The 19,567-nt window shown below is 62.7% G+C and overlaps 1 protein-coding gene across 2 annotated transcripts in view; it reads right to left on the reverse strand.

The window, feature by feature from the left end:
* Positions 1–787: 787 nt before the first annotated feature.
* The window catches only part of ABCA3 (ATP binding cassette subfamily A member 3), a 31,258-nt gene continuing 12,478 nt past the window's right edge, over positions 788–19,567 (reverse strand). The window contains exons 9-30 of one of the 2 annotated variants that reach the window (XM_032846070.1): positions 19,233–19,414; positions 18,312–18,455; positions 17,749–17,878; positions 17,391–17,545; positions 16,961–17,116; positions 16,522–16,732; positions 15,605–15,755; positions 14,264–14,362; positions 13,304–13,490; positions 12,306–12,609; positions 9,821–10,094; positions 7,076–7,280; positions 6,554–6,773; positions 6,178–6,336; positions 5,135–5,307; positions 4,499–4,621; positions 4,226–4,420; positions 3,448–3,635; positions 2,802–2,972; positions 2,357–2,547; positions 2,147–2,220; positions 788–1,679 (exon numbers count right to left, since the gene is read on the reverse strand). In XM_032846070.1, the coding sequence (XP_032701961.1) occupies positions 1,548–1,679; positions 2,147–2,220; positions 2,357–2,547; positions 2,802–2,972; positions 3,448–3,635; positions 4,226–4,420; positions 4,499–4,621; positions 5,135–5,307; positions 6,178–6,336; positions 6,554–6,773; positions 7,076–7,280; positions 9,821–10,094; positions 12,306–12,609; positions 13,304–13,490; positions 14,264–14,362; positions 15,605–15,755; positions 16,522–16,732; positions 16,961–17,116; positions 17,391–17,545; positions 17,749–17,878; positions 18,312–18,455; positions 19,233–19,414 (3,824 nt within the window). In that variant the 3' untranslated portion in view covers positions 788–1,547. The remainder of the gene's footprint in view (positions 1,680–2,146; positions 2,221–2,356; positions 2,548–2,801; positions 2,973–3,447; positions 3,636–4,225; positions 4,421–4,498; positions 4,622–5,134; positions 5,308–6,177; positions 6,337–6,553; positions 6,774–7,075; positions 7,281–9,820; positions 10,095–12,305; positions 12,610–13,303; positions 13,491–14,263; positions 14,363–15,604; positions 15,756–16,521; positions 16,733–16,960; positions 17,117–17,390; positions 17,546–17,748; positions 17,879–18,311; positions 18,456–19,232; positions 19,415–19,567) is intronic. The other variant, XM_032846069.1, reaches the window with a different exon arrangement.

The following is a 19,567-nucleotide window of genomic DNA, read 5'->3' on the forward strand; positions in this document are numbered from 1 at the left end:
AGGCTTAAAAGCAAGCAGTAGGGCCACTGCTTGTGCCCCCCCACCCCTGGCCCCAGGGGGCCTGACCAACTCCATGGGGACCACTTCCTAGAAGATGCTTCCCCTGGGGCAAGTCTAGGACCCCAGCCACCCCCGGGCTTATGTTTTATAACGTGAAACTAGAGTATGAGGGGGTAAGGAATTCTAAAGCGAAGAGACAGTTCCTGGAGCCTGCGGTGTTCCTGAGCTCAGAGAGGCTGATAAAAAGCACGAGACTGTCCTAGAGAACAAAGTGATAGGACAAGTCTCTGAAACTATGAATTCTAAGAGAATATACACAGCAGAGATTAAAATCATGGAAATTTAGGAAACTGAGAAATGGGGTGCTTGGGTGGCTCAGTCAGTGAAGTCTGCCTTCAGGTCAGGTCATGATCCCAGGGTCCTGGGGTCGAGTCCCGCGTCGGGCTCCCTGCTCCGTGGGAGCCTGCTTCTCCCTTTCCCACTGTGCGCACACTCACTCTGTCGATCTCAAATAAATTTAAAACTCTAAAAACTGTCAGAAATAAGGATACATAAACAGGGAGGGAGCTGATGCAGAAGGCTCTTCTGCCTAAAGCTGAGAGTGGCCCCAGGGCCAGAGGTCTCCCACCCCACCGGGTCGGCCCCACTCACCCTGACCCTGGGCTTGTACCTCCTGGTAGAGATGGCCGACCTGGTGGGGGTCTGTCTAACCCACTCTGGTCCCTGCGGGTCTGGCTGCCAGACCTACTGGCAGTGAGTGTTGGAAGTCCCGCAATACAGACCGCAGTCGTGTTCCCTCCCGGACTTTATTTTCTGGACAGAGTCACCATGTGTCAGGTGCATCCTCCATAGATGGTCCCTCGGTCCCGCGGTGGTCCCCAATTGGCTTTGCACTGGTGGCTTCTCCAGAAGCTAGTCTCGGGCAGGAAGGACTGCCTTCTCTCTCCGAGCCCATGAACCCTGGAAGATGCTGGTGTGATGGCGCCGGGTGCAGGGTCAGCCCTGCCCGGCCTCGAGCGCACGCTCGTAGAGCAGCGACTCCCAGGCCCCCCGGAAGCCAAGGCCACGGAGCCTAGTCACAGCCAGCATCTCCCTCCTGGGTGGCCTCAGGCGACCTACTCTCTGTTCTGGGCAACCTGGTGAGCCCCACTGCCCGCCGTCCTGCTGGCTCCCTGCGTCACCCCACAGGAGGCTCCGTGCGTGTGCAGGTGAGGGGTGTCGCTGGTGCTCGCCTCGTGCAACCCCCAGGTCGGCCGCAGCCCCTCCCCGAGTGGCTCTCTGCCCAGAGACCCCGAGGTTCGCCTGCACGGGCTGCTGGGCTGCTCGTGCTGGGTCCCGCACTCCAGAGAGGGGCTTTAGCGACTGCTCTGGGCACGGATGTCCGCACGCTGATTGCCAGCGTGAGGGCTCCGACACCCTGGTCCCTACTGTGCCTTGATTCTCGTGTCCATTATAGAAACGGTGATTGGAAGTAAAGGTGCAGGATAAGAAGAACTCGGAGGGGGAGGACGCCCGCCTGTGCGGCCACGCGCCTGCCTGCCCGCTCCTCAGGGCCCCTCGTCCTCGGCGGGCGGCTGCAGGTAGGCAAAGCTCAGGAAGACCTGCTCCAGGGAAATCTGGCTCACGGAGTAGTCGTCCACGGCGTACTTCTCCTTGGCCTTCTCCAGGACACCGAACACCTTGTGGGAGCAAGGAAACAGCTTTAACAAGCCCAGGAGCTGGGACGGGGGGTGCTGGCTGGGAGTGCTGTGGCCACGGGGGGTGGGGGTAAGGCTCCCAGAGGTCCTAGCCCTGCCCCAGATGGGGCCCCAGGCCACTGCAGGGAGTGGGCCTGATGGGGCGAGCCATGCTCCCGGGGAGAGGTGGGGGGCTGTGCACTGTGAGCCGGCCCCGGAGGCCAGGCATCCCCCGAATCTTCCCAGCTCACAGGGCGACCTTGGGCACGCTCTCTGGGCCAGTTTCCTTTTTGCACCCATTTTTTTTTCTGGCTCAAATGAATCTCCGAACCTGGCAAATTTTAGGATACGTGCTGGAGTATGAACTGTAAGAGACTCCTGTTTGGAAGGAGCCTGGAAGCCCCACAGAAGGAGCGATGGCTGGAAGGGCCTTACTCAGCCCCAGCTAGGCTGGAAGGGCCCACGCTCACCTTGGCCCAGCTGAGGTCATCCCCGGGCAGGTGGTAATGGACCATCCCTTGGTGCTCATCTTCCAGGACGCTGCCTGCACGGAGAGGACACCGTGTTCCCCGGAGGGCCTGGGACCATGGAGTCACGGCCCTCATCCCAGGGGTCAGGGACAGGGGTGGGGGGGCTCGGCAGGGCTGAGGCACAGAGTCCCTCTGTGTGGTGGCCCTCACCTGGGAAGGTCAGGGTCACGAACGCCTTGAACTCCTCCAGCGCCTCCTGCTGCCCGTCGCCCCGCACCTTGGCCTGCAGGGAGTAGCCGCTGCCGAACTTGCTCTTGAGGTGCTGGGGGCTGCCCAGGCACTTGAACTGACCCTGCACCATGATGGCCAGCCGGGTGCACAAGGCCTCGCATTCCTCCATGCTGGGGAGAGGGGTGGAGGCCTGACGGGGGGGCAGGGGATGCCGACGCCCGCCTTCCGCGACAGAGGCTCCCGCAGAGAGGCCGTGTCCACCGCCAGATCGAACCGCTCCTGATTCCCACGTTCAGAGAGGGGCCCGCATGGCGAGGCTGGGCGCGTTCCTCAGGGGCTGCGACCCAGCTGCTGCCAGGTCTTCTGTGCCCCCGGCCCCACCCAGCCAGCCTCTTCCACCGACCCCCGGAGACTCCGGCTCTACCTGTGGGAGGTGATGACGATGGCCTTGCCGGACTCGCGGGCCCGGGCCACGGTGTCCCAGAGCAGGCGCCGGGCCACGGGGTCCATGCCGGTGGATGGCTCGTCCAGGAAGACGACCAAAGGCTCTCCGAGCAGGGCGACGGCCGCGCTCAGCTTCCGCTTGTTGCCGCCGCTGGGAGCAGAGGGGAACACGGGGGGCAGGGCTCATAATTAGCACGGGCTCCCCATGTCCTAGCGTCAGACTGGGCCCCAGGATCCCAGAGCAACCCGGGTGAACAGGAATGGGGAGCATGCCTGGAAAGCCCACCTTGTAGTTTTGGGGGGTCCAAGGACAGCTATGCTGAGGGGGTCACGTATACACCCACACAGAGGACAGCAACACTATCTGTGCTGACCAGAAACTGAGGGGCCTGACCTCCCCCTGGCCTGGCCATGCCTCCCAGGGGCAGGAACTGGCACGCAGGCCCTCTTTACCCTGCACCGCCCGGCTCATGCCGCTGAAGCCCCATCTGATCCTGGAACAGCGGGTGGGAAATCAGGCCCTGGACCCGTCTGGCTGCCCCCAGCTTTGTGGGAGGGGAGACTCCAACTCTACCCCGGGACACGGAGGTGCCCGCTGCTTGGGGCGGGGCCGAGCACAGCCGCACCTGTAGGTCCTGACCAGCTTGTCGGCGTGCGGCTCCAGAAGCAGGCCGCGGAGTGCGTTCTCCACACAGGCGGCAACGTGGCGCTCGGGGATGCCCCGGAGCCGGGCATACATGACCAGCGTCTCCCGGCCTGTCATGTGGTCCAGCAGGGCGTCAAACTGGGGGCAGTAGCCGATCCGCTGCCGCACCTGAAGGCGGGGTGCAGGGGTCGGGCGGGGGCTCCTCCAGGTTTCCCTCAGCAGATTGGTCGGGGGCAGCCCATTGGCGGACAGGCCCCAGTGGTTTCTCCCCTTCCCTCAGCGAGGCCCTGAAACCCACACCCGGGGGGCCAGAGCACCATGTACCCTCTGCCGAGGCGGACCCGGCCGTGCCTCGCCGGGCTCACGAGCTGTGGCCAGGGTTCCTCACTGTGCAGCAGGCGCACGATGCTCTAAACAGTGTGCTTTATCACTAACGTCACACCCAGCTTTGGTTCTCGGTGGAATGCCTGGTCCAAGCAGCCTAGGGCACACTCAGGATTGGTCTGTGTACACGGACCGCACAGTGCTGCGAGCACCAAGGCCCTGGAGCCAGAGAAGTGGCTTCTCAGAGAGACACTGTGGCAAGGGTCCTTCTGGCCTGAGGCTTTTATCTTCCTGTCCTCTCTCTCTTCTCCCTGTTGCTTTGCTCTGGCCCCTGGCCACCACCTCGTCCCCCGTCTGCGCAACTGTGAGCCAGAAACGAGCCCCGTCCCTGCCTCCACGGTGCCCCCTCTTCCCGCCTCCCTGGCTGCACCCACCTTCCCGATTTCAGAGCTGATGCTGTAACCCCCAACAAAGGCATCCCCAGACGTGATGGTCTCCTCTCCCGTCAGCATTTTGAAAGTTGTGGTTTTCCCAGCTCCGTTGAAACCCAGCAAGCCAAAACATTCCCCTTTCTGGACTGTGAGGGAGATCTTGTCCACGGCAAGCAGGGGCGCCCGCTGCTCGTATACCTGCAGGACACCAGGTGTTGGGGCCTGGAGGCAGCCCGGGGGGCGTGCCCAGGGCCCATGTGGGGAGGCCCGCCTGACCTTGGACAGCTCTTTGATAACCAGCGGGGTGTCCAGCAAGGAGTCCATGCTGGGGGCCAAGACCCGGTTCCTTTCCTCCACCACGTCCTGGTCCTCAGGAGGTGCTGACGTCCGAGCTTCCGTCTAATTGTTCCGGAAAAAGACCGCAACGGCTGAGCTCCGGGTCAGGGAGTTCTTTTCCGTGGGACAAAGGGCAGGGGTCTCTGAGACCGCGGGTGTGCTAGTTCGGGCTTTCACAAGGACGGCTGGGGGACTTAAGGGCTGACATGAGCACCCAGGAGACGCACACCGCCAAGAAGCAAGGACAGTGCAGGACGCGCCCAGAAGGCCAAGAGCGTCGGCTGAGGGGCGGGAGTCTGCCCTACGTGGACAGAAGCTCCATGTCGGAAGGGTCTTCACGGGTCAGAGTGGCCACCCCGCCCTGGGTTCCCGTGTCTGGCCAGCGCAGTCTCCTCCCCAGGCTGGCTTGTGCAATGGGGCGGACAGGACACACACGAGGGCGGCCGGCCCAACAGCCTCTGCCCAGACGGAGCCTGTGGGGGCCCCAGGGGTCTGGGCAAGGGCAGCTGCCAGCAAGCACCGCAGCCTCCGGTGCCCAGGCCAGAGGTTGAGTGCGGGGGCCCTGGGACCACTCACCAGCGCCCGCCTCCTCCGGAAGGCACACAGGCAGGTCTTGAGCCTCCACAGCGTGTCGGTCTCGATGAGGAAGAGCAGGCTGAGGTAGGCAAATCCAGAAGCTGCCATGGAGGTCACGAACCTGCCGACCCCCGGGGCACTCCACGCATAGAAGTTCTGCTGGTACTGGATGTCTGTGTGGGCGAGGGGGTGAGCACCACGCCTCTCGTCCCCCCGCCCCTGCTGCCCCATATGCCCCCACCCGTGCCCTCCCCCCGGCCCCGCACCCCATCCCATGATCCCCCTCCTGCATGCCATCCCCTGCCCCCTTCCTGCGCACCCCCCTCCCGCCGCCCGCCCCTGCTGCCCCACATGCCCTCCTGCCTCACCCCGACTCCTCCATCCTGCAACTCTTGTCCTGTGAACCATCCTCCCACCCCGTGCCTCTACCCTGTGTCCCAGCCAGAGCCCCCCCTCTGTAGGCCCACAGGTGCCTGCACACCGGCCCCGATGGCGGCTGTGAAGGCGCAGGGTCCACTTGTCATCTAAGGACGTGCCCTGTGCTTGTCACTACCTCCCAGAAGCCCCAAAGAACTGCCTGTATCTGGGGGCAGTTTTACTTTGCAAGGTGTGCGCGTGACAAGTGACCGAGCCACAGCCTCACTTGCTCGCTCCCACGCTCCTTCGCCGCTTGGGGGCTGCATGGAGACGTGAAGATGGGACTCTCCAACCTACTCCCATGGTCACAGGGGTGACAGCTGACCAATGCTGAAGCCTGGTCCAGGCACAGGAAGGGTGGGGGGGGGCCAAGAGGTGGCCCCCAGAATGACCTGACATGTCCCAAGCCCCAGAGCCCGTGAAAACCCCACTTCAGAAACGGTCTCACAGATGTAGTAAGTTTAGGTCCTGAGGTAAGAGCCTGCAGCGAGGATGGGCCCTGGACGCACCCCAGATGACCTTGCCAGAGAAAGGCAGGGGTGTGCGAGACACGGAGATGCCCAGTGGGCAGGGGGACACAGCAGGTTGGCAAGCCTGCGGGGAGGGGCAGCCGCGGGGACACGCACTGTATTTCCTGCAGTAGTGGGCCGCGACCTCGGAGGACGTGCAGTACCGCCTTGTCTCGAAGTTCTCGTGGAAACTGCTGACGGCCATCCCCAGACAGTGGTTGGGCAGGACCAGGAACACGCGGTCCAGGGTTCTGGAAAGCTCTTCTAACTTGACCGCTGCGTGGAGGGCACAGACCAGTTAGTGCTGGGGGTGACGGCCGGGACAACACCACCAGGACGCCACCCTGTCCCTGAACCATGAGGCGGATGTGCCGCGGGCCCAGCAGGGCTGTGTTTGGCAGAGGCGTCTGGCCCAGTGCCCGTGCCGGGGCCACCCAGGACCGGAGCAGGGGGCTCCGCGCACAGGGCTGGGGGGGGTGTCTGAGGCCCCCACCTGGGATGCGCATGATGGTGACCATGAGGAAGGTGGCGACGCCTGACAGGATGTTGAATATGGTGAGCCTGGTGTAGGCTGCGGCCGGCCCCGAGAAGCAGAAGTTCATCAGGTACATGAGGGGGATGATGGCCCAGCCGTACAGCATGAGCAGCAGCAAGGCGTCCGCCATGTGGCCGTCGCGCGTGAAGGCGTGCACATCGAAGGCTTTGAACACTACCTGCCATGGCACAGAGGCGGGTGGCTCGGAGGGCTTTGCGGCCTGGCGCTCCCTGATGACCTGCCCCTTCTCCCCTCTGCACTTGGGGCCGTCTGGGCACGTGCAGCTCTGGACGCCCCCCCACCCCCCGCACCTGGGCTGGAGGCTAGCGGTGCAGAGACGAGGGGTGTCCCCAGCCATCCCCCCAGGACTGGGGCTGAGCTGCCGGTGTGCACCCCAGGCTGGCTGCGGTCAGTGCAGGGACCCCAGGGCAAGCTCCCCACGACGGCTGGGGAGGGGTCCCAGCACCTCGCAGCCCTCACCAGCAGCAGCAGACTGGGAACCAGGAAGGACATGAGGTCCCACAGCAGCGCGGAGAGCCAGAAAGTGGCCACACGTACTCCGCTCACGAACTGGACGTGCTTGGCCTGCACGGCCCTCTCGCTGACCGCCAGGATGGAGAACGTGCTGGCCAGGAACGCCATGGCGAACAACAGATTGAGGGCGATGTCGAATCCCTTCCGGCCCCTGCAGGGGGTAGGGGGGCAGGGCAGCTCAGGGACTGAGTGTAGCCAAGTCAACACAGCAGGGGACACCCATCGGGTCCTTGGTCACCATCCAAGGCAGGCGGCGAGCGGCCCCGCCGCTAATGGGGGTTAAGAGAAAATGCTACAGTTGTGTGTGTGGGGAGGGGATCTCAGAGCAGGGAAAATCCCATCCCCCCCAGGACAGCTCCTCTGGGCTTCTGGTCCAGGGATGGTAGTGGTGCCCCCCCACTCCAGCCCCAAGGTGCTTGTGCCACCACCCTCCCGCCTTTCCCGAATCCTCTGAGAATGCCCACGGGGCTCGGGGCTCGGGGCTCGCTCTGCCCTGGCCAGACACTGCCACCGCCTCTCCGTGCACCCCCTGCAGCGGCTCTTCTCCTGCATTGGGCGCATTCCACATGCTGTAAACAACCGCTAGCAACGCCTTCCAGAAACCAGCACAGATGGCGTAATTCTGCTGCTTGAAGATTTCCTGTCTGCCTCAAAAAATGGCACTTTGACATCTGGTTGCTATTTGACCAAAAAGAGAGAATTACGGATACACACTACCACACCGACAGGCCTTGGAAGTGAAAAAAGCCAGTCACAAAAGGCCTCTCATCATTCGATTCTGTCAGCAGGAAATGTCCCGAGCAGGTGTGTCCCGGAGAGAGAGACAGCATGGAGGCCGCTTGGAGAAGGGGACACAGGAGCGGCCAGTGGTGGCTGGGTCCTGGGACCCCCGCGAGAGTAAAATGACACTGGGCCAAGACACACACGAGAAGGTGCTCAGCACCGAGAACCACCAGGGAAACACCAAGCCAAGCCGCAGTGAGAGGCCACCTCACGGAGCTCTCGTGTCCAGCACGTGCGGGCGAGGACGTGGACGGGGGCAGCCCTCCGGCGCCGTCGGCGGGAACGCACACTGGGGCTGCCGCTCCGGGAACAGTGCGGAGGGTCCACAAAGAATGAAAGCCTGAGCCACCAGGGGCTCCGGCCACCCTGCGTTCAGAAAACGGAACCACTGACTGGGCGCGATGCGGGACCTGCATGCGTGAGGCCCCGTGGCTTACAGCAGCCGAGACTGAGACGACCCAGCATCCGTCCACGGGATCAAGAAACCAGGGTCAGACTGCAGGGCACTGTTTTCTGGCCACAACAAAGGAGGACATCCCGCCACGTGTGACAATGTGCATGGCCCTTGAGGGCCTGGAGCCAAATTAAGTACGTTGGACAGAGAAAGAGAATACCGTGTGATCTCGCTCACGTCTGGAGTCTCCGAAAACCAGCATGGAGGTCACAGACCCGGAGACCAGAGGTGGGGGGCGGGGGGGCAAAGCAGGTGAGGGGTCAACATGTCCAGCTTTCCCGTCACAAAATGAGCACGTCCTGGGGGGTCACGTACAGCATGGTGACTGCGGTTAAGGTCACCGATCTGGATTGAGTGCTGGAAGCTGCTCAGAGAGATGACCTCCTCCTCACAGAGAAGACTCTGGAACTACATGGGACTGCGGTGTTGACTAGACGTCGGGCGGTGACAGTTTACCCCGCACCTGGAACTAACGTAACCTTGTGTGTCAGCGATAGTAAGCCTGCCGATGGCCCGCGCTCCGAATGTACTAATGACCGTTTGGCTGTATGTCACACGCGGGTGCAGAGTTCTAGCTCCTCACACTGCGAACACGAAACAAAGGTCCCCACTGCCCCATCCACCACACTGAGCCCACCGGGAGGGAGCTGCCCCTTGTCCACGTCCCCACCCTCCCAGGACTGAGGGCCCTGCAGGCCTGTTTCCCTGGGGCCCTGTCAGAGCAGAGGCCCCTCCCTGGGGTGGCGTGGCTCCTGACCCCGCATTGGAGGGGCAGATAACGGCCACCATATCTCTGCTTTCGGGGTAGAGACAGGAGGTTGTTGAGGGGGAGGACCTCGTAGAGCACCGTCCAACACGGGGCAGGGGTTGGAGATGAAATTGCCACCCCATTAACGAACTGCCCTGCGTGGGGTGATGGTTCTGAAATTAATTGATTTTCCTGGGCTTCCTCTGGATGGTCCCAGAGTCGGGGAGGCTCTGTAAGTGTAGGGGAGGCTCCCCAACACATCATGGCGGGATGAGGCCTGAGAACAGAGGTGCCATGGGGTTTCCTGACTCGTGGCGGCCTCAGGCAGGGACACCTGACCTCGCTGTGTTCTGTATCCTGGTCGTGTGCTGGGACCCCTGGGAACAGCAGTCAGCAGGAGGTGGGTACAAATCTGGGAAGAGGGCACAGCCGCCCTCCAGATCCCCAGGAGGCCCCCCTCGGAGACCTCACTGGATGTAGGACAGGGTCCCACCAGCTCATCTGTTACCCAAGGAAAGGGTGAGTGTGGAAGGCTAAGAAAGATGTGGGGCAGGGGTTCCCTGGCCAGAACCCAGAAGCTTCCCGAAGGCAGACACTGTGCTCTATCCACCTGCATGCCCATTTGAGTGCCCCGGGGGCTCGGTCCCGGTGGAGGTCACGATGGTCAGGCGTGGGGCTGGGCCGAGGGACGGGGCAGTGCACGTACTCGTTGAACTGGTCTTTGGCGGCCTGCAGGGCGTTCCGGGGCTGGGGGTAGTTGGAGATCACGATGGAGGCCCGGGGGCCACACAGCTGCTTGAACAGAAGGTTGTCCACGACGGCCAGCGCGGTGGCGGGGGAATGGTAGGCTTGGTTGTTGAACAGGGCGGTGACCACTGTCCGCTCGCCCACATCTCTGAAGGACACTGCCACCAGGCACCGCTCGTTGAAGCCACCTCCCTCCACCGAGGCCCTGAAAATCAGGAACTCCTCCAGATCACCTGGGGGGGCAATAAAGGGTCAGTGGTGGAGAACAGCCCCCCAGGGCACGTGCCCGAGGCATCCACTCTGAGAAGCTCAGGCCTGGAGGAAGCTGGGAAGGACAGGCTGCCTTCTCCTCACATGGTCGGAGTCCATGGGCCCTGGAGCCGTGTCATGGGAGGGGCAGGGCCTGAGGCTGCAGGTCTCGGGTGAGTGGGGACCCTGTACCCACAGGAGGCCACATGGATGAGGAGAGCTCCTCCTCCTGTCCCGGGCTGGGGGGGACGCTAAAGGGAGCAGCGGCGGGCCAGGGTCACAGGGCAGGAAGCCAGGCTCTGAAAGGCAGAGCTGTCTCAGGTGATGGGGGCTGGGCTGGCAGGGAGAGGCTGCCCTCAGGGGGTGAGATCAGATAGGACCCCTGCCTGTTTTCCTGGTGTTCTAGTTTTTATGGAATGAAAAAGTACCCCTTCATAATCGGGGCGGGGGGCGGGGGGAAGATGGTTTTTAAAAAGAGTGGCCTGGGGCGTCTGGGTGACTCAATAGGTTAAGTGTCTGCCTTTGGCTCAGGCCGTGATCTCAGAGTCCTGGGATGGAGCCCCGTGTCGGGCTCCCTGCTCCGCGGGGAGCCCGCTTCTCCCTCTACCGCTCCCTCTGTGTGTACGTGCTTGCGCTCTCTCTCCAATAAATGAACAAAATCTGAAAAAAACAAAAGAAAACTAACAGTACCTGGGGGAGGGGGCCCAGGGAGGAGGAATGCTCCCTCGTCACCCGGAAGAACCCCAGCCGATCACTATTTTAGGTCTTGGATCTCCCCGGGCATTTGGGTTCTGGGAGGCCAGGACCCGCCTCAGTCTTGTTGGCCCTCACTTTACTCCAAGGCAGACGCATGGGGAGAGGGGTTCTGACGCACGTGCCGGGCCACCCTGTGCTCGCTGCCAGCCGGCTCCCTCCAGCATTGCTCGCAACTGCTCACACCCTGGCTGCCCCAGGCCTGCCTCCCACTCGCTATAAACAGGGCCAACGAAGACACCTGCCCTCGGGACCAGAGTCACTGAGAGGACAGGGACATGTCCGTGAGCCCTAACGTCAAGAGTTACAAAGGTAGGGGCGCCTGGGTGACTCAGTGGGTTAAGCCTCTGCCTTCGGCTCAGGTCATGATCTCAGGGTCCTGGGATCGAGCCCTGCATCGGGCTCTCTGCTCAGCGGGGAGCCTGCTTCCTCCTCTCTCTCTCTACCTGCCTCTCTGCCTACCTGTGACCTCTCTCTGTCTGTCCAATAAATAACTAAAATCTTAAAAAAAAAAAAAAAAAAGAGTTACAAAGTCTTCCCTGGCTGGCCACAGCTGCTGTTACACAAGGAAAAGAAGACGTCCTTAAATACGGCGTAACGAGTCCACACAGAGAGGTGGTCAAACCCGCATGCTTGACGAGGGGATGGACACTTTGGCGTTCCAGAAGGACTCAGGTCAGGGCACCCGAGGCTATGTCCTGAGTGCCCCAGAGCCCTTGTGTGCCATGAGAGCCCCCAGCTCCTGGGGCCTGGCTGGGTAGCAGCCAGCGACCCAGGCTGGGGTGCACAGAGGTGACAAGAGCGTGGTCTCGGCAGGGATAAGCGGTGACGGTGGTGGGCGGGGCTGCACACGCACCTGCCATCACCAGGGCCCACTGCAGGGACGGCCTATGCCGGGGCATTCAGCCTTCCCCAGATAAGAACCGACTCCCGCCAAGACCCGCTGGCCAGCCAGTGTGCCGGCCAGGATGTGGGAGGGGAGCGGGGACCTGAGCCAGCCTTCCCGCACGACCGTTGAACCCGAGCCCAAGGCCTGCTCCCAGCCCAGGGCAGCATCCGGCTGCCACCACTGGGGACAGAGATGGTTCGGGCTTGATGGGATGGAAGAAAGCGCAGTGTCCCCTCAGTGCATGTGGTGACCCGCCTGGCAAATAGAGACCACGGAGGTTCCGCACGTCACCTCCAATGGCCCCGAAACAGACAACCTGGGTACAGGGCCACCCGGGCAAACCTGAGCCCTCGACACTGCCTGTGCCTGCCTCTGACTCTAGCCAACAGCCTTCTCCCCCAGGGGCAAGGTCTGGAGGTGTTTGTGGTTGTCGTGATGGAGCGGGGGAGGGGGCGGCTTCCGAACATCCTCCGTGTGTGGGGACAACGCGCACAGCGCCTGGGCTGAGAAGCCAGGCTCAGAGGGCCGGGCCGGGCCCGTGGCTGCCGCTTACCCAGCACCTCCCGCGGCTCCTGGCCCGCAGCCTGCAGCGCGCCTTTCAGACGCTCTGCCAGCTGCTGATCCAGCCGGGAGGCCCCCGGGACAGCGAAGGGCACGACAGTGCGGCCGTAGGCACCCAGGGTCAGCTCCAGCTCGGGGTCGTCGAAGGTCTCAGAGGAGTAGTTGACGGCCAGGAGGGCCAGGGTGACGCACGTCAGCGGGACCAGGACCTGGGCCACCACCATCTTCCACTCGCGCAGGCTGTACGCAGCCTTTTTCAGGAACATGGCCCAGAACTGCTGGCAGTGGAGGGCGAGCTGCGGCAGAGGAGAGGAGCTGCCACGGCTGCTGCACAGGCCCAGCCCGGGACCCCCGTGCAGCAGCAGCCGCGGGCCCTGTCCAAACCGAGCCTGGGCCTCCGGGCTGACATACGTGCCCCACGGCCCCAGGGCTGCTTGCAAAGCTCCTTCAGTGACGCGACTCGGCCTCGGAGGCAGTCACACCACCATGGAGGCCGGCAGGCGCTGGGCACAGGGACCAGCTGTGGTCCCACAGGGGAGCAGAGGCCCCTGCCCTTGCTGGTGGGAGGACCCGGGCTGCGCTCACAAGGGAGCAGAGGGCTGCCCTTCGCTGTCCTCCCAGCGGAGGCACCAGGGTTGGAGCCCGGCTCAGCCGTATGCCAGCTGTACCCCTGGGCCCAGGCCCCCCCGTGCTCCATCTGTGAAAGGGCCGATGCTGCCCTCTGCCTCACTAGAGAGCACGAGCTGCATCCGCTCATCGGCGCACGTGAGCGTCACGAGCCGCATCCGCTCACCGGCCAGCAGCCCAGCGACAAAAGGAAACAGCAGCTGCTGGTTCAAACACTCCGGGTGTTCCTCCTCCCTGGCATGACCGTGTGACCCACACTCTGACCGCTTCCCAGCAAGCTGCACTTCCTTCTGCAAGCCCTCGTCTGCCCCCATGGACAGCTAACACGTGGGGCTCAGGGGTCCCCCAGCCTCCTGCGCTCACCCCAGTGTTGAGCTTGGCGGTGGTGCACTCGTCCTCGATCAGGGAGCCTACGCCATTGGTTGGGTCCATGGCCCCGCACAGGTGGCTGTCCACGGCCCAGTCACTCGCCCGCCTCTCGTGCTGGTACTGCAGGGCAGGGAGCTGGATGGCCTGGATGTCCATGCTGCTGTCCACCAGCTTGCCGACCCTGCGCAGAGACACGAGAGGCCTGGTCACCGCTCGGCCGTCCCCGCGGGAGGAGGAGGAACATGCCATTGGCTGTCCTGGCTGGAGTTTCGTTCCTTCACTGGCTCATCAACAGATGCCCCAGACACTGGGCACCGTAGCCGAGCAGAGTCCGGCAGAGACAGACAACCAGACAAGGGCCCTGCCCTGCCCACAAGGACCCCACCTCCCTGGGAGACGGCCCAGAGCCAGCATTTATAGCCAGGGCCGGGCGTGTGTGGGGGGCGCAGGCAGTGAGGCCGGCAGGCCCCTGGGTGCTGGGCCACAGGCTGGCCCGGGCCACTCTGGTGCCCAAGAGTGATCTCAGCCGTGCACACTCGCTGCCCTGTTGCCTGCTCTAGGATCTGCCTGGGATCCTCAAGGACAGACACGTACCTCGCACTTCCTTTTGTACATCTGGTTCTTAGCACTCTGTCTGCCAAATACGCCTTCAAGACAAGCCTGGCAGACGTGTTTATTGTCCCCGCCCACCGTTCTGGGCGTCTGCCTGTCCAGCCCCCACTTCATCCTGGACAGACACTTGCTCCAGGAAGGGGCCCCCGGGGACGCTGCACACTCCCCATGAGGAAGGACGGAAGTTTCCAGGGCCTGAGCTCAGGGGCCCTCTGCCGGGTGAGTGCCGTGGGGAACGTGGGGCCCTGCTTGGGGCCGGCTGTCCGGCCACCCGTGGGGGGTGTTGGGTGTGACGTTAACCAGGCGCGTGCGCCTGTCCGTCAGAAGCGTGTGTCTACTGACCGGAGAAAGACCTCTTCCATGGTGGTGACGGAGGCCCCGAAGCTGGCGACCCCCAGCTCCTTCCGCTGCTTCTCCAGCTTCGAGAACAGACTTTCAAACCTGGGAGCAAGACCCGGAGTGAAGAACCACATCTTCAACCACACAAGTGCCTTCCGAGGCAGCTTGTTTCTCTCTCTGGGGGAACAGAGGGACCTCCGTCCTTGAAAAGCCACTGCAAAAAACCCTGCGGGCTTGGCATCCTCCTTGTCTGTCCCCATGGGACCTTCTACCCGGAGTACCTGGGCCTGTGGGGGCATTCTGTAGTACCGGTCCACGTGAAATCACAAAACAAACCCAAAGGCCTGCGGGGTAGCGCTTTGTAGGAAAAATGAACACGGAGTAAAGGTATGACCCATTACACACCAAGTTTCTGCGTGGCAAACAGAGCCCACAGAACTAACCAGCGACCAACTGCAAAAAACCACAGCAAAAAATGGCAGATGGTAACACGTCAAACACTCTGATGGATAAACGAGCAGGGGACAGAACACACACCGTCCAGAGAAAGCAGCTCCTGGAGGCAATGCGCGTGGCCAGACCCCACCGCCTGCTAGCAGGAGCGGAAAAGCCCAGCTTCGCCTGCCGGGTGCACAGGTGTTTAGGAAAACAGTGCTGGATGCTGGGGCTGTTGGGTAGCACAGACCCCTCCCACCCTGCTGACAGGGACGTCAAACACGCCTCCTTTCTATGAGGGAACGGGGTACAATTGGCCCCACCATTGGGACTCTAACCTAAGCGGGGCTCACTGGAGGTTCAGAGACCTTTCTAGAAGAGGGTTCACTAGCATGTTTTCTGGGGGAAAATCATGAGCATGGGGACACAGCGCAAACACTGATGAAGTCGTGGCGTAACCGGGTCAGGGAACCCCTATGAATTTATTAAAACCCCACCCGTCAACCGGGCTTGTGGCAAGATCAAAAGAACTTTCCAGATTTACACCTACATTTTCTTAATGTGAGTTGGACTTTGGTTGTCACGCCCCCACACCAGGACTCTGCAGGACACCAAGCCTGACACCAGGAAGATACACAAATACAGGCACCACAGGAACTCAGAGCGGCCGCCGTGCACGCCCAACCTGGGGCTGGGGGCACACACACTCTCCCTCCAGGTACACGACGGTCCGCCGGCTCCGCAGCACTGGGAGACCTGCCTGCCAGGCCCAGCAAGTGGGTTCGCCCTGTGCTGTCACAGGCCCCTGTGGTCAAGCCCGACATGGACAGTGGTAGGGGGACTCTAAGCCTGGAGCCCCAAAGGCCCACGGAGCCCCCTCCTCTGCCCCGTGTAGGCCCCAGTGCGCACCTGTGCGTGCTCTCCTTGGGGAGCACGAAAGACAGCTCTGCGCCAGCTCTGCTCTCCAGCGTGGCAGTGGGGACATGGTGCTGCACCAGCCGGGAGATGGCCTCGGGGTCGCAGTGAGGCTCCTTCACCAGCGTCATGTGGTAGCCTGCACCTGAACACCAAGGAGGCTGTCTCCCCGGGGCCCGGGCTCCCAACGAAGGCCGGCTCATGGGGCAGGGGCTGGAGAGTGGAGGGAGGGCACCTCGGAGCCTCTGGGTACCCACTGTCCTGAGGGCCTGGCCTCCCCACCCCCTGCTGGGCAGAGATGCCAGAGGACTTGGGGTGGGGTTTGCTGTACAGCAAGGACACGAGGCCCAAGCAGGACTAGACTCCAGGCTCCAAGTCTCAGAGGCTGTGACAGGAGCTTTCCCTGAGACCTGTGCTCCCTGCTTTCTCCTCCAGGGAGCTGGAACCATGGCCATCCTCTCCAGCCTCCCTCCAACCTCCCTCCATCCCAAGGGGGATGTGGCAGGGTGACTGAGGAAGGGAGCTCGGCTTCTGTCTTTGCTCTCTCCCGTGGACCAGGTGGACCAGCCACGCTAGACTGTGTCAGACTGCCCTCCAGAAAGGAAGCCATGCTCATGTGGCAAACCACGTACCAGCTACCAGCCCTGGACATGCCACGGGCCGCTGGCTAGAGCCTCTACGCTACTGAGCGTGGCCTTTCCAAGGGCACCGCTGGTCTCTGGCCTCGGCCAGCACTCGGCTGCTCTCCTTCCCTGTTCACAGACGGACATCGTCCTAACGAGCTCGAGACTGTCTGCACCTCACTCCCCGCTCCTGTCTCGGGGGCCCTCTGGGGAAGCAAACTGTCCCTGGGCCAGGGCCAGGGCCCGTGGGGAAGGGAGGCCGCCGGCCCGCCCGCCCACACCGCTCACCGTACTTCCGCTTGAGGAACATCGAGGACCCGCAGCACTGCAGCTCCCCCTTGGCCATGATGGCCACGCGGTCCCCCAGCAGGTCAGCCTCGTCCATGAAGTGCGTGGTCAGCAGCACGGTGCGGTCGCTCTTGTGCTGCTGCAGGAGGTCCCAGATGGCCCTCCTGGAGAGGGCGTCCATGCCCGAGGTGGGCTCGTCCAGCATCAGCACCTGCGGGCAGAGCGGCGGCCGCTGGGGGTGGGGGCAGAGCGGGGTCTGGGGCCGGGGCCGGCTGTGCAGGAGGCCCCGTGAGGCTCCGGTTTGGGAAGATGTGGCCGTCCCCACGCTGGCCGGGCCGCTCTGCCGGCGTCCGGGGGCCGCAGCCAGCCCGAGCCGCGTGGGGGCTGGAGCCCGAGGCCCCAAGCGGCTATCCCCGTGCACGGCCTCCTGCCCGCCTACCTTGGAGCCCGCTATGAGGGCGATCCCGATGGAGAGCTTGCGCCTCATGCCCCCACTCAGGAACCGGCTCAGGGTGTCCTGCTTGTCCTCTAGGCCGAGCACGTGCAGCGTCCGCTGGACTTCCTCGGGGCACTTCCGACGGGACAAGCCCTTCAGCTGCGAGAGTGGGGATGGAGAGGTCCGGCAGGGGATCCCTCGGGGGTGGGGGGCTGGCCCGTCCAGTCCTCGGGGAGCCTGTCCTCGGTGTCGTCCCGTTCCCTCCGCGAGCGACACCTAGTGGCCTCACGTCCCTCCCTGCCCCCACTACAGGTCCACGAAGACGTCTCAGAATGAGTTCTGCTGGCTGGGGACTGGGGTTCACGTCCTGGGGCACGAGGTCGCAGGCCACGGAGCCGGCAGGCGCCCCGAGTCCCCTCAGCCGCCAGCTCACCTGTGCATAGAACCGCAGGTGTTCTGCGACCGTCAGGTTGTCAAACAGCACATCGTGCTGCGGGCACAGGCCCAGGCTCTTGCGAATCTGGACCATGTCCTGTGAAATCTCATACCCGTTGATATACGCCCGTCCGCTGGTCGGGGGAAAGAGACCTAAGGGAAAGCAGAAGACCCAGAGGTGTGAACGCAGTGTGGACGCCCACTGGGCGGCACTGGTGTGCCCCGGGTCGCATTCACACGATTTGCTCCATTCTCCTGAGCAGCCTGGTCACGAGGTCGCCTGTGAGCCTGCTTCCACCTTGGTGGGTGTGTGGGCCTGTGGCGAGGCTGCTGGGGCAGAGGCCGCGGCCCCTCACCTGTGAGCATGGAGAGGGTGGTGGTCTTCCCCGCGCCGTTGTGGCCCAGCAGCACCGTGATCTGCCCCTCATACAGGTTCAGGTTCAAGTCTCTGACGGCCACCTTGCCCTTGTTCCCCACTCTGAACACCTGCGGCAAAGCCAGAGGGAGCCCTGGACTGCGGGCCCCGCCCCCAGCTGCCCTCAGGAATGCCCCCGGCTTGCCCACCGGAGGGTCTCAATCAGGGCGGAGGCGGAAAATTTTGGGCAGGGTCTGACTGGAGGCCATGCTGCTCCCGGCTGCTCTCGATATCCTCTGACCCAGGCAGGTCCCCAGTGTCTATCCCCGTGCAGTGAGCACAGCTAGCGTTTGCTGACTCAAGCCTGAGTCCCCCGGGGCCTGGGGATGGAGCCTGCAGAGTGACTGGTGCCCGGAGAGCTGGTCAGAGGGCAGCCACGGGGGTCCTGGGGAAAACATGACCTGGGGGATGGTCACCGGCTTGGAGACAGCCCAGGACAAGGTGGCAGGTATCACGCCCTGTGGCACGAGGTCCCGTCCCTGCCCAGTCCACAGGGGGTGGCACCTTGGTCACATGCTTGATCTTGATCCCAGCTACCAGGTCCTCCGGCTCCGCCTCAAAGTACTCAGTTCTGAGCACCTTCTCTGGGTCATCATCTTCCTCTTCTTTTCCCAAAACCGTCCGCGGGTGCCCGCACCAGTATGAGGGCTAGGATGGAAATCAGACCTGTAATGAGCAGCCGATTCTGGCTGGCTCATTTTGTGTGTGATGAAAGCCAAACCTTCACCGACACGCTGAATACAGACGGTCGCGGTCCTCTGTACGGTGAGGCCAAGGCCACAGAGCTGCCCTGGGGGCACAGGGCTCCTCCCTCCTCTATCCTGGGGAGGCTCGGAGCCCCTTTCCTAACCTGCCGTCTGGGCACGCGGTCCCTGGCAGCTTTCCCCAGAGTACAGACAACGTAATCCCAAAAAAATAAAACTCACAAATGCATATAGGTAAAAATCTAAAAGTATATTTAAAAACAGATCCATACGTTTATCATTAAGATAGCTAAATCAGGTTAAAAGGAAAAAGATAAGTTCCAGGCATCTTTACAGCATGATCCCTTTCTACAGACACAAGTGTATGTGTGTGATACGCACGTGTACAGAAAAGCAATCCAAACAGGGTCAGCCCAGTTTATCTCTGGTGATGGGATTGCGCGGGGATCATGTTTACTTTGTGGGCAGAAAAGCCAGGGGGATGATTGTCTGAGAGGAGGCCGGGCATGGGGCGTGCTGGTCCCGTGACAGCAGCATGAGCCCTTCTCGCACACCCTGGAGTGCAGTGCTCCTCTCGGCTCGGGTGGGCCTCGGGGCCTTCGGGGACACACGGCTCACTGACCGTACGTGGGATGGGGTCGCGTGCCGGGGACTAGAGGGGCCCGGGACACGTGCAGAGGGCACCCCTCCCCCCCAAAGGTGGCCAGTGTGCGGAACTCACCATGACGAAGAAGTACCAGGGCTGGGGCACGCCAAACTCCCCTGGGAGCACAGCCTCCACATACCAGGTCACCAGACCATAGAGGACGGAGTCCAGCAGCAGCATGCCCAGCACTTGCCCGAAGGAGAAGTTGTCATCCACGTTGACGGGACTCAGGAGGTCTCGCCACTGGACGCCCACGCCTGAAAGACACAGCATGACCCACATATTCACCCACGCGTGTGCACGTACACTGTACATGCATACACACGCACAGATAGAGGGATACGTGTGCATGATTCGGGGAAGTCCCACGCGAATAGTGTATATTCAGTACAACTCTTTCCAAAAATCAC

Source organism: Lontra canadensis, unplaced genomic scaffold, assembly GCF_010015895.1.
Source record: "Lontra canadensis isolate GAN:19392208 unplaced genomic scaffold, GSC_riverotter_1.0 scaffold171, whole genome shotgun sequence".
In the NCBI taxonomy this organism is placed as follows: domain Eukaryota; kingdom Metazoa; phylum Chordata; class Mammalia; order Carnivora; family Mustelidae; genus Lontra; species Lontra canadensis.